At 33.1% G+C, this 14,372-nt stretch overlaps 2 protein-coding genes and 1 long non-coding RNA gene across 4 annotated transcripts in view; 1 reads left to right on the top strand and 2 right to left on the bottom strand.

Annotated features, from left to right (window-relative positions):
* Positions 1-8,157, bottom strand: part of LOC659396 (unc-112-related protein) — a 28,292-nt gene extending 20,135 nt beyond the window's left edge. For both annotated transcript variants that reach the window (XM_008198087.3, XM_008198088.3), the window contains exon 1: positions 7,860-8,157. In XM_008198087.3, coding sequence (XP_008196309.1) covers positions 7,860-8,001 — 142 coding nt within the window. In that variant the 5' untranslated portion in view covers positions 8,002-8,157. The remainder of the gene's footprint in view (positions 1-7,859) is intronic.
* Positions 7,427-8,063, top strand: LOC135265737 (uncharacterized). Its single transcript, XR_010333560.1, has 2 exons — positions 7,427-7,755; positions 7,803-8,063. It is a non-coding gene; the product is annotated as an uncharacterized LOC135265737 (long non-coding RNA).
* Positions 8,158-10,365: 2,208 nt separating the features above from the next.
* Fntb (Farnesyl transferase beta subunit) lies at positions 10,366-14,285 on the bottom strand. Its single transcript, XM_965646.4, has 7 exons — positions 14,040-14,285; positions 13,846-13,989; positions 13,685-13,797; positions 13,345-13,641; positions 13,167-13,296; positions 10,793-10,922; positions 10,366-10,741 (listed from the first exon to the last, which is right to left on the bottom strand). The coding sequence occupies exons 1-7, from the start codon at positions 14,130-14,132 to the stop codon at positions 10,428-10,430; spliced, it is 1,221 nt and encodes a 406-aa protein (XP_970739.2). The 5' UTR covers positions 14,133-14,285; the 3' UTR covers positions 10,366-10,427.
* Between the last annotated feature and the right edge of the window lie 87 nt (positions 14,286-14,372).

Raw genomic sequence — 14,372 nt, 5'->3', positions numbered from 1 at the left:
CTGACAGTAACTCAAGACTTCCAAGCCATATTCTAGTTTGCATGTATTACATAATTAAACATTGCTGTGTGATGTGTTGAATAATAATAGTGCTGAAATTAAATTAGTACACATTTTGTATTCAGATCGTTATCGTGACCATTTTTGCCAATGTGCGACATAAACTATGATCCACCAACCATTTCGCGGAAAACGCTGATATCGAATAAATCATTCTTCCGTTCTATCGTCGTCATTATCAGGAATTTATTTCTGATTGTCACAGTCCAACTAGCACAAATTGAGGGTAAGTTCTTGTGGCACCGTTCGGTCAATAAATCACCATTAGTGGGATTATCTTGATTTAATCAATTCGATTCGATATCGCAGTAGCAATACAATAAAAATTCATTCACGTCAATAAACAAATCAGAAGCAATTTAATGTTATTATTCGGAGAGAAACCGGCATTAAACCAATTATTCCAGCGGCGACACGTGCTTCTGCAGTGCATTTCTCACAGTGCACAAGTTCGACGAACCCCACTTCAAACAACCACAGAAATTTATGGAGCATATCCTTGATTATTTAGAATACCTAAAAGTCACGACGTTGGATTATTTTCGCGATTGCCGGTGACTTTTTCTTTGCGAAATGTCACGACTCTAATAAATAAAATAATGAAAAGCATCTATACGTATTGCACCGCCTTCCATTTTAACCATTATCAGATACAATTGGCAGATGGCCTCGCAAAACAATCCTTCCCCCGCGGCACAATTACTGAGTCAACAATTAAGTCATCTTAAATTATCGATGCACAAGCACTGATATCATCCTCAATGAGTTTTATTCAAAACATAAAATGAAGCAAAGTAACTGTTAAAGGGGGCAAAATCCTGTGGCATTCACGGATATGTAGGCGACTAGAAAGCCACATGTATTGCCCATAAACGGAGTGACATAATAATCGACCGATTCTTGCACAACATGCAAACAGCCGAGAACAGAGACGGGTCTGTGTGCCGTTAGATCCGCAATGGCTCACTTTTAACCAAGTCCTGGCGACAAAGTGGAAGTCCCCTATTTTCATCATTTCGCCCATAGTAGAAAAAATAGATGTGGGATCGAAAAACATAAACATTTCCTTATTTGCTTAAGAATATCAAAATTTAAATAAAACATTCGCAATATCCTGAACAAATCTCCGTACGAATATTGTTTTTTTTAATTTTTTTTCCTTGCGAAAATTTGGATTATGCAAACCTAGAATTTATTTGTATATTAAACAGTAGCAAGTAGGTAACCTATTAGAAGCACTAGGAGTTTGAAGAAAGTGTTCATGAATCATGAGGTAACAAACAAATTGATCTTTATGCTACATCTTCGATAAATCTGCCCTCCCCGATCTAAGTCTCATGCAAAAGCTTTTAATTCAAATGTTTGAGGCAGACAGTACAGGTAATAGTCTAGACAAATCAAAATTTGGAGCAAATACCCACTTGAATTTTTGAAAGAAATTGCTGATGTAAAATACGTTGAATCAGTAGAATTCGCTGGAAAAAACATTTTGCTTTTGGACTTTTTTTAATTTTTAATCAAAAACTAAAAATGCTTGTGTAACCCGAGCCGTTGCCGTTGCCGTTGCCCGGAGTTTTTCCAGGTTTTTACGAAGACATACAGGATGATAAAAAAATCTCGAACCATCTCTTGGGCAGTGATAAACTGATAAAACTGACAAACTGAGTTAAAGTTCCTAGGGCAAGAATTGTTTGAACCTTTCTTCACAAAATATAGCTCCTAAAAGTTAGATTTTTAGTTTGAGTTTGTGATTTTTTTTTACTGAGATTTAATTTATTTAGCGAAAATGGCAAATCTATAACATTAAGGAGATATCAGAGAAATCAAATAAACAAAATATGTAATTATTCAAAATTAAAAATTAAATTGTTTAAAAAATCTGGTATCATTTACTGAACTAAGCGGTGTTCAGTATAGTACTATACGAGAGTTCGGCTGTTCCAAGTAAAAACACAGTAACCAACAATTTTTTAAAAAATGAGTATTTTTACATATTTTGCTTTTACGCTTAGATTTATTTAAATACTCACTAGCAATTCTTTGTCTATATTAATAAACAAAATTATTTTTTCCATAAATAGTAACTGTAATAGAACATACCTTTTCCCAAAGTAAAACACCGTATCTACAAAATATCTTAAGATGTAAGAGACGGTCGATTGTACTCCATTTAAGTAAAAATAGCTCATACAGGTGTGAAAAAGCTATATTTTATAATTTAATTATCACAGAATGCATTTACACAATAATAGAACTTTTAATCGAACTTTTAGTTGTTAGTTAGATTGGCCACATTTGTGTCTTGGGTTATTACATAAATTTGTCTCGGAAATATTAATATTTATATTATTATTAATTAATTGCTTTTGTACTGAAAACTGCTTGAAATTGTATTTGCCTTATTTTAAATAGTAGCATTTAATATTGAAATAATACTATTGAATAGTATTTGTAAATATTGAACCAACGAAAAACACAAATGACAATATACATTTTTAACGTTGTTTTAGATACTTTAATACTCACGTCTTAAATTGAGCGTAAAAAAAGAAATTTTTTAAGTTAAACAATTGCATAAAAAATAAGTCATTCACCCCTGGTTTCTTGAACGACTTATCGTTCGATAATTTTTATCGGTTGGGTAGTGGCTAAGGTAAAAATGATCTGATTCGTGTATCTATAGAAATTATTGAATCGATATAATTTATCTAACGATAACTGGTTCAAGAAACCGGGAGTTAAAGAGGCTAGTTAAATAAGTTATTTTTGGGTGTAGTGAAAAATTAAATAAAAAGCAGATACTGCGTTTGAACTCGGGACAGCCAAACTGGTCCGATACTTTTGAAACACCTGTAGATAAATTAAATAGCATTCTGATGCTTTTTTGGGTTTTTGCTCTTATAGTCTTGTAGTTTCCCAAAAAAGCGCAAAAAAAATAAATTTTGACTTTTTTCACTTTCCAAGCGCCGATTACGGCGAAACTTTAGGAGCTAGCGAAAAAAAAACAAAAAATCCGACTTAAAAACCTTTACGAAATGGCATATGTTTCAAGGCAATATTGTCAAAACAAATTTCAAACGCCTATTACGGCGAAACTAAAAGAGCTCAGAGAAAACGCCTTATTCTATCATAAAGAGCACATCAAAATCTATCAGATAGACAGGCGTCAATTGATCTTGGGATACTTTTAAATTAAATAAATGATCCGGGAATCGACTGGCGTCGAGCAAATTCCAAAATTCGTTATACTTTTCAAGTTATCAACACATAAATTTTACCTATTTTTGTTTTTGTTAGCAACTTTCTTGAAAACTATTAGTCGGGGAATTACGATCTTTTTTGAGAAAGGTAATAAACTTGATAAGGTTAAGACTCTTCATTACAGAGTTATTGCCTGATAAATGCTCCGGGTACCGGAAATCGACCAAAATATCAACAAAAATCGGAAAAACACCTCAAAATTGCATAAATTCAGTTTCTTTGCACTTTTAAGGGATATAAAGAGTTCTAAAAATAGTACTAAAATGAACCATAGAATTGGCTGTGGCAACCGTGTTGCTGGAGGACTTTTAAGTTGTGATTTTTTTAGTGAAGAATTAAATAGGCTTATGTGACGATTTTAACTTTTGGCAAAAAAATTTAATAATCCAAATGTTGTAACAAATTATTCCACAATAAATGCTGTTTCTTCTTCAGTTCGCGTTTAAAAATTCATTTTTAGAATGTATGTAGTATTTGATCATTATGAATCAATGCCTACTTTGATCCTAACTATTCCATTACATAATTAGAAGCATATTTCGTTTGCTTTAAACCCCCAATTAAAACCAGAATAATCGTCTCTTCAAATGTGGCGGCTATCATTTGATCTCTAAATGTTTACCAAGCAAAATAAATAGTAAACAAATTGCCAGTCCTAGACAAATTATGTTTCATTGAAGCATTTTATCATTTTGTTTATTTACAAATTTTGTTATTTTTCCTTTTATGGGCTGGGTTTTACACACCTAGCGCTTACGTAACATGCAAAATTCGCCATTTGTCTTTTATTTCTGTCAGTGGACAGTTTTCCTTGAATGAATGCACTAGAACAGGTTTGCTGCACCTTCGGAACAGACCAATCAAACGGTGAAATTGATCCTGATTTAGTGTAAAAAAAACAATTTCGAGCGGCACTCCCGGCCGTTGCAGATTGTGATGTCACCATCACACGACCTGTCTTTCAGGTGAGGCAGGGTGTATTCTTTTATTTAGCTAGGACGATGTCATGGTCAATCGAGATAGCCTAGGCAACCGTACGACCTTGCTATCCGCACTCTCTCCAACCAACAGAACCGACCATTTACGGTAACGCCGCACAAAATTTCAACACATTTTCACAGAGGGAAATTGTTTATTTGATAAATAAACAGTGACACGATAATGGAAATTCCGGCGGACGTTACGTTTTATTTATTCCTTTATCTTTTAAAAAGGTTTCGCGACATTTCGGTATCGATCCTGGTGAAAGTCGCGAAATATTGCTTTAAAAGGATAAAGTGGTGGCGCCGAAGTGGCAAAAAATAATTGGCGTTAAAATCCATTTGTCACCAGCAATGAAAGTAAACTAACCGGCACAAATTTCGCAATTAGCTGCTATTACGTGGGAATGAAATTATTTTTTATACATTTTTATTTACAAGATATTGAAAGGAGAGTGTTAATTTATGATTATGACAAGTGCCTTGACCAAATACACAATTTACGAACTCTGACGTCATGCTAAATCCGTAGGTAACATGTGGGTGCACATACCTTGGGAAATGTGTTCATTGGTGCACAAAATTGGTATTTTAAATGAGAAATGTTTTTTTTAATAATTGATTTTCTTTACAGCTGATTTGTAATTGATACATTCGGACAATGAGTAAGAGAGTTTCAATCAAACCATCTAACTTCTACAAACTCTAAATTATTCCAACTTTCCTCTACAGATTTTCTTAAAATAAATGTTGTTCACTTCCAAACCAAACTACTAATTAAAACAATATGTTCAATCTGCAAGAACCCATTAAATTCATAGTAGAATTTGCAAAGTAGCCAAAATCCATTCGGCGCATAACCCGACCTGACTCAACAGTTTAATTATCCATATTCTAATAATAATCATTATTATGTAATTATTTGATAATTATTTGTTTTTGTTAGTAGAAAAAAGCACGTTATACTTTCATTTTAATTTTTTTAACTCTAAAGAAACTGTAGAATCTCCAAATATTTTCAGCAAAAAAAAAACACTTTTTGCTTCTAAAAAAAAGTTTTCTAAAAGGTGAAAGATCTTTATTCAGAACTAGACCCCTTAATTTTGAAACTAAAACTGAAGAAAAACCTCTTTCAACTTCGACTTCATTTTCAAATAAATTATACAAAATTTATTGCCAATCAATCTGTACGTCTCCGTAAAATAACTTTTATATCCCATTTCAGTTCATAGTAGAATTTTGCAACAGCGTTTTTGCATTTTTTTAAATGAAATGGAGCACAAATTGAGAGTTTATGGTGAATTTTCTTAACTCAAAGTTTGTCGCTGGGATTTAGTTTAACACAGAATTATTTTGTAATACTAAAACTCTCAATTTGTGCTTTATTTTTCAAAAAAAAATTCAAATGCGATGTTGCAATTCTACATTGGAACTGAATTGGGATATAACTCCAAAACCGTTCTTTCTCATATAAATTTTATAGCGTGAAGCCGATTTTTACCAGTTATATTGCTTAAGTGTAGACTGTTTTTATCAATATCATGAGATTTTATCTTTAAATGATGATATCTGTTCACAAGTATTCGATAATCACTCTTTTAAATTACAAAAGTGGATCCAAAATTCAACAGGAGAACGTAACTAACAAAACGAGGGCAAGAAACAGATAAAATTTGTGGCGAATTGGTGCCCAATAAATTTCTCAAAAATTTAATTCAAAGACCTGATAAAAAACTAGGTATAACATACAGGAGAACTCGGTTATAACAAACGCTTAAGGAACTTCACAATTTGTTCGTTACAACACATCGTTCATTCTAAACGAAAGTAATTTTGAAGTTAAGTGAATTCTAAAGCTTGGAATAGATACACAAAAGAAGTATTAATCTAATTTATTAAGAAAGATACATTTACATAATACCTAATGTTAACAAGTTTTCCAACAATTCAATAATTTTCAAATTTGTGGCAACATTTAAAATTTCTGATTACTTTGTGTGTTCCTGTGTCTGTTGGAATTTTCATGCAATATCAGAAATATTTATTGTTTCCTTGAACGTAACAATTCGTTATAAGTTATAATCGAGTTGTAAACCACTTTTTTGTCTAAATTGTAACTGTATTTGTAACTGCTCAATTCAAAGAATAAGAAACTATAAGGTAAAATAATAGGGAGCATTTTTAATTTTATTTCTACCAAAAAACCTGATTTCTAATTACTAGCTTTTAACTAAATAGTTCCCAACTTCGAAATTTTATTTTATGTACTGTTACACAAGCGAAAGAATTTTTCTCTACATTTTTATTAGTATTTAATTTTTTTAATTTTCAGAATAAACTGTGAATTTTTTTGGGAATTTTTTTTTAAATATTTTATACTATACTACTTTCAGATCACTTTCATGAAACCATTGTGGTGCAAATGACTAGCCGGTTACCATGACAACTCATAAAAATTAATGTCAAACGTACGCTATTTGTACCACAATGGTTTTATAAAAGTGAACCTCGTATACATGTTTTATGATTCTTTATATTCTTTATTTCATAACAAGGAAAAAAGGCACCAGAAATGTAAAAACTACATATCGATAAATTACTTAGCCTGCGACAACTTCGAATTTTTTCGGCGGTTTGAGGTCGTGACTAAATAAAAATAAAAAAATAAGTTTTCACCTTTAAAAATTGACAATTTGTTGTGTTCTTAGCAAATTACAACTTTGTAATTTATTCCTTAAGCTTAAAGGTGCATAATGAGAAAATAAACATTAAAGACACATTTTTATTAATGACGTGACAAGTGTCAAATATGACAGATAATACACCTGAAGACGGAAATCCCACCTATTGTCATGCAAATTTTCAAAATCCCTTGTCTCAGGTAGAATGTTGTAAAGTCTGTATACGAATCTCGAGAATATTTCTTGAATTTCTCACTAAGTTTGAAAAACAAAATACAGAATTTAGAATTTTAATTGTAGGAAGCAAACAATAAAAAATTACAAATTTGAAGAATGTTAAATAAATAGAGTATAAAGATCAGACGTAATTATGATATTTTCATGAAAAACAATGTGGCATAAATTATAAGCAGTAAAAATGATTTCATAAAAGGTTAACAATAATTTTTCAAGAAAGAACTAAAAGCATCACTGTGAGATATTTCACTTGTCCAAAATTGTGAAGAAAGCCCAAAATCCATAAAATAATTATGTAAACTGGTGTCATTTATGGAAACAACCATCTGGCTCCAAACAATAATTCATACGTCACAGAGCGTCCGCCAATCAGATCGCCTAAACAAGCAGCCTACTGGATCGTTTTACATTTCCTTTAGAGGTTATAAGTTATTTCCCCAATAAGTGACCGAAAAAATTCGTCGTATTTTGCACATTTGAATAAATTGGCCAAGGCCGATGATTTTTTCAGGCGCCGTCGAGTGCACAGACGTGGGGTATTTATTAATAAACCATCAGCGCAATCCACAAAACCGCATTCCAGCGACTATTTGCAACAGGTGCACTAACTGTAAAAGAATCGAATTCTTCACATACTGACCCAAGTCCTCGACGAGTCTCAGCATAACTCCTCCGATGTGCAAGTCGCTCTTCACTCGGAGTTGGCGCTCCGCTTGCAAATCGGTAACTAGCACCCGCAGGTTCCAGGAGCCGTCACCCACTATCTGTCCGTTCGCTATCATTATTATCAATTACTTGTCACTTCACTATCATTAAGATAAGATAATAAAACTCTAATTATTTATTCCGACATTGTTTACAACGCGGGGCTCACTGCAAACCCGAATCGTCTCGTGACTTGGTCCTTCTAAGAACAACTACTCGTGATTGGTCGGTGCTTCATGTGTTTATCTCTTGTTAAAGTGGAGGGAGAAAGTCATGGAACAGTGTCACCAATCGTCTAAACGAAATATCACCAGATTATTCAAAAAACTTGTATTCTGCTTATAATCCATTACCACAGATTAGAGAGTGTCCTATGAGTACTATGAGTAATTGTAACCCCTAAACATAAAAAAATTTTTCAAAATACTGGCCGGAGATGACATAAATGTGATTTTGTTGGTATTTGGTGAAAGCTTAAAAAAATATCTGTTCTCACAATAATTTATCTTAGAATTCTTTCGTAAGATTCCGCCAAACTATGTGGATTTTTTTTATAAATTGTAATATAGCATATTAAAGTATAAGTGGATATTGGGGTTTTTAAAACGCGCGATTTTTCGAGCACGACGCGACGGCGTAGCCGAAGTGCTCAAAATAAAGCAAGTGTTTTAAAGACTAGTTATTCACTTTGAAATCATAAATACTGGTATTAATATTAAAAAAAATTATGTAATGTGAGATAAGTATACCTTTCGTTGTCATGGAATTGATGGTCATTGTAATAAAAAAATCATTAAAAAGGTGACATTTATTCTTCACGTTTCTTGGGTTATTAATGCGCGTTTTTCAAAGTTGGATTTATACACACAGCAGCGATTTTCAAATAAGCAAAATAAATTACCAATAAAAAAACTTATATAGGCTTTAATCCCTCAGTTTTTATAAAAATAACAGGATCCTCCTACACTAAAACACAGGATGTACCCACCGGAAAGGTGCTAATGGTAAGAGCAATAGAGATGGAGATGGCAAAAATGCAAAAAAGTAGGTCTTTTATTCTTTGTTTGTAAGATAACTTTTTATAAAAGAACTTTTGCTTCAGAATTACCTAAACTATACCCACCTGTCCGGTGCGGAGCGAGTTCTGATACGGGCTGTATACAGAATTGCCCAGCTCAGCTCCCGTTTTCTGTAACTCAGTTATTAGTAAAGTTGGAAATTTTGATATTTTATACACGTTGTTTTTATACTCTAGGAGTCTAGGAGGACGTATTTCAGGAAAATATATTTGATTATACAAAGTGTCCCAAAAAAGTATGACTTCATACTATTTTTTTAATGGCATGCTATATTTTTTAGTGCCTTTTTAGCTTCTTACATGTCCCTAATTTTTTTAATCGGTTCAGGGACTACTGTTAAAAAAATAAAAACCAAAAAAAAATGTTTTTTAAAAATCAATAAAAAATAGAAACGGTGCATTCTTGACGACATTATTAGTATGTAGGTCTTGAAGAAGACTTAACAGACTTATTAATTAAGTTTATCCATAGCCAGTCTGGTAGTCTATTATTAGATCATAATATTGCTATTAGGAGACATCTTATGATATCAATAAAATAAAAAGATCTTATGATTTTTTTATATCACTCGATGCGGAATTAAATAAAAAATATTTTTTGTTATCACAACTCTAACGTAAAGTTATATCTTCAACTATTTAGGCCCCAAAGTCCTTCAAAGACGCTCAGTGACAGATTTGCTTCATTTTGCTGGTGGTCAAGTATTGCTAAATTAATTTATACCTAAACCGTTGAAGATAGAAGTATGGTCTCGCGGACTTTTTTTGTAGAAAATTTAATTCCCTCAACCGTATTCGCAGCGTTCGCAAAAATATAAAGTGTATCGCAAAATAATTCTAAGCGAATATTTTTTGCGCACTGTCACATTTTTAAAAAATACGGGGCCAATTCTGTTAGGAATGCAAGATTCAACATTTCTGCATTTTTTTCCAAGTAATTAATGAATTGGTTAAATTTAAATTAATTTAAAACGATTTGGGGACGAGACGGTATAAGGCTCTGCCGGACTTTGTATTTTCAGAAAATCCTGTGAATTTGTATCTCGTTTCATCTCCTGAGTTCTAGTTTTTTGTAGTTCAAATTTAATCTATAGTAATAATATCATGTGTTTTTCTAAAATTTTGATCAAGTTATCCATGACAGTTACGTTAATCCGATGTCCAATGCGGAAATAAAATTCCAACATAATTTTTTTATGTTGTTCGGTGAACAATTTGGATATATTGACAGATACTATAGATAACTAAATCAAAATTTTAAAAAATCGCATGGTAAATAAGAACAAATCTGCCAACTTTTTCAACTCACATTTGGGGATTTTTTACTTGGTATAAATGATAAACTACAAAAAAAATCACTGAAGTATTTAAAAACTTGTATTCGGCAATAATTATGTAGAAAATAAGGGTAACAGGTTATAACCGTCACGTGCTCACGTTGTGATTGCTTGGGACCCCTAGATTATTAAAAAAAATCATAGCTTTTCGCACATGATCGGGCCTAATGTTGTAAACTGGATGTGTGCAACACACTTCATTGTCTGGATCTCCTAGAATATGAATATCGTTCATAAAATGCTGCGCTACTGACAGTCCACTTAGAGTGTATGAAGTGTGGTAAATGTCCCTGTGTTTGCCAGGTTTATCTAAGAGACCTCCTTGTGGGTGCTGACAGCACGTTAAAATGTATTCTTGTAAAGCTCGCTCATCAAACAAATGGTTTTTCACTTCAAAACCATCTGTAATAACAATTATTAATTAACAAAGTGTATTAAAGTGATTAATGCCACCTTCAGCCAATAAACTATAAATTAATGGAAAAGCGGCCCCTTGCCAAAAGGAATAACAGCCATCAACTAGCTTATTTGTACGTCCCTGGAAACCACCTTCTAATCTCATTTGCCTGTTCGCTGTCCATCTCTGAAACAATAAATAACTATGTAATGAGCAATTTATTTTAATTATAATTACATATTATGAGCAAACACCACAGGAGTGACCACTTTTATAATTAAATGTCGGAAGTAAAAGTTTTACTTTTCAGACACAAATCTACTTTTGACTTTTGTGCCTAAGCGTTTTTACCTTTTTTTGTAAAAAAATAATTATTTTTTATTTATTTAAAAATCAATGATGGACTTTTCTAATTCTAAAACATTTAACATCCAACAAACTTCTTGCTCTTTTAAAACTACAGGTTGTTGCTCAGAAAAAGACGCACCAACTCATTAGAACGTTCTTGAGAAGCATGTGTAGATTACGGGAAAAAACTTGAAAACATTCGTAGTTTACTTTGTAAACTTTTTCATAGACCAACAAGTTTTTACATTAAACTTTTTCAGTTTTCATTATTTTTTAACGTTTTATGTTTCACATTAAGCAATCGTTCCCTAACATTCTTAAATTTTCTATCAGACTTTAGCAGTTTTTTGAGTTCATAAATCAGAACTGTGTGAAGTGGCAATGGTGGGAATTATTTCGTAGTCAAACCGTTTCAAAAATCATTTATTTTCATTGTTGATCAAATTCTTTAGCGAACACAATTATTAGACAACGTTGCCACATATCATTTAATTAATATACGTTTTTTATCGATAGCTTTAATGCAAAGAACTTTTTTATTATTTTTATTTTTACCTTTATATGGTAGCATTACTCCATCACCCGCCAGAGGGTTTTTGAGCACGCGATATAGAAAAACTAGCAACATCGCACTTACATTTTTTGGGGTAATAATAGGTCACCAATTTGTTTCGTGTGATCCCGTGTTAACAAATTTAATGCCAAGAATACTCCTTAATACCATGAATTAAAGCAAGCCTTGAAAAGGAAGTATAACTTTAACCCACAGCTTCCTTGATTAATGAAGGGACTTTCCCTTCACACGGCTGGCCGCATTGCTTAGTTCCTTGGCATATTTTTGTTTCTGAGAGGGAGCCACTATAAAGTAAAACAATTCTGACAGTTCTAAGGTTAAGTGTTGTCACACTGCTGTCAGTGCAGAAGATTTCTAAGGCAAAACGCATTAGTTTTAGCTATATAGTTGTAGAAAACGTATTCTACAAACATTTGGCACGTGTTTTTACTATGAGGAACCAAAAGCGCATGTTGCCATGTGAGCGACCAAGAGCATATGCCAAGAGCGAACTGCGAAACACAAAACGAACGTAAAAAGCATCATACAAACTTGAACATTTTGCCGAATGGTAAACAAACATTTTTATGCTCACGAAAATGATCAAAAGAGTGTTGGAACGCATTTGCAACCAACTGTACAAAATGTAATTAGTGTCCAAATGCTTTGCATTTCAAATTTAGATTAAAACTTGTGGAAAAAAATTAAACTAAGCTTTGTCTTGCCTTCCTGTTAGCAAAATTTTGTATAAATCTTGTGCAAAAGAGGTTGAAAACTTAAATTTGTAAAAAATATGACGGCTGTCACGTTTGACACCAAGTGGATTTTTCAGCAGCAACTAATAGATGGCGCTACAATAAAGTAAGATCTCAAAAAACACTTTTTTTGTTCAATGCGACCAGCCGTGCAAAGGGTACCTCCCTTCACTAATCAAGGAAGCTGTGCTTTAACCACATCCTTTTCAAAACATCGTGTTGCAAAAGACAATAGCGGAGACTAAGGAGATGTCCATAGATACTGTTTCTATGTTAGTAAATACCCGTTTAAAAAAATCTTTCAGAAGTTTCTCCCTCATTTCTAAATTCTTTTACCAATTGAATACATCCCTTTTTTTTCACATGTTAAAATAACATTCAACACTGTAGGCTTTTTGTTGGGTGGTAAACACCACTTCGAAATAATTTAGATTAAGTAAGAAATCAGTTTTTGAAAAAAAATTGACATGTGGCTAAAATTCCGTAGGTACAGCCTGCTCTAATTCAGTTTATTTTCGAACTCATGTTATGATAATTGACAGTTGTTTTTATAGTTTTTAAACAGATATTAGAAAATTCAACAATAAATTCGACAATACCGGAAACAATACAGCAAAAATTAATACGGATGCTAAAAAATAAACAAACAAAAAAATACACAGCTTAGAAAAAAATTGCATTAATTTTTATGCTTTGTTGAACGTCTTTACCACCCTTGAATCACCCTTTAATAATTTACAATTTTTAATATTGAATATGTATTATATTACCTACCAATAAAGCTTGCAAATCACAGAGATGACCCTTCCCTAAAATGATAAGTGCAGACAAGCCGCAGAAAGCATAGCCGCCGTGAGCCTCCATCCCTGGACAGCCTGAAAAGCCCCCTTCGTAAGTCTGACAACTAAAATCGAATTAATTTTTTCCCCTAAAAATCAAAAGTCAATCAAACCTAATTATCCACTCAAAAGTGCCTCTGACTAGGTCCTCCGTCAACACATTTGTAAGACTAGCGACGGCTAAAGCACAATAAACACCACGAATATCAATTTCGCCATCCTTATGCATACAGAAGGAGCCATCAGGCTGCCTCATCCGCCACAAAAATTGCTGTAACTTATCTCTCTTAATAACATTATAAGCCTCTTCTGTGCCTAAGATAACCAAAGCATTCACGGCCGCATACGTCGCTGCGAGATGGGCCAGATGTCCAGGCCCTCCTCCAAAGCCCCCATCAGGGCTCTGGCATCTACAAAAACCATTACCACCGTAATCAACCCAAGAAAACTTACTTTGCTAGAAATTTTGCAATGGCACTTTTGAGTTTCTCATCGATTTTGATTCCCATTAAAGCCAACGCGTGCAAAATCCAATAGCACAGCCATGGTCGGCTCGCATCTAACGACTGAGAAACAACTCAAACTTTATTTTTTTTCCTAACTCAAATACTCACCTGGTAACCCGACGAAAGGTAAATTAAACAATCCAAAAGATAACACTTGTGGTTCTCTTGCAACAATTCGGGTAAATTAGGATTGACTTTGATTCTTAAACTTAAGTCGTGCAGTTTTTTATAAACAGCCTCCTCGACTTCAATCTGAAATGTCATGAAGAGGTTATGTTCGTTCAGAAAGGATAAATTCGCACCTGTTCCAGGGAAGTTATTGTAACGACGCCCTCATCTTTGAATTTCTGTTTCTTTACTTGTTCCAAGCTTCGGAGGGGTAAAATTTTAGCCATGCTTTTTTAGGTTCTTACAAAATTGAAATTACATTGCTCGGTACGGGTGGCTACACTGGGTCGCTTTGAGCTGTTTGGTTGGGAGTAGTGGACGGTTCAAATTAAGGCGCCACCACTTTTACATTTGAACTGATCGATTAAAAATTCATTATAACAGAGATAATAATAACAAAAAATACAAAAACAAATAAAAATAAATGTATCGTCATATTCATAACAGGATTCGGACTTTTGGATCTC

The sequence above is a fragment of the Tribolium castaneum genome, chromosome 3 (assembly GCF_031307605.1).
Source record: "Tribolium castaneum strain GA2 chromosome 3, icTriCast1.1, whole genome shotgun sequence".
Lineage (NCBI taxonomy): Eukaryota > Metazoa > Arthropoda > Insecta > Coleoptera > Tenebrionidae > Tribolium > Tribolium castaneum.
This window is presented reverse-complemented; position numbering and strand designations above follow the sequence as displayed.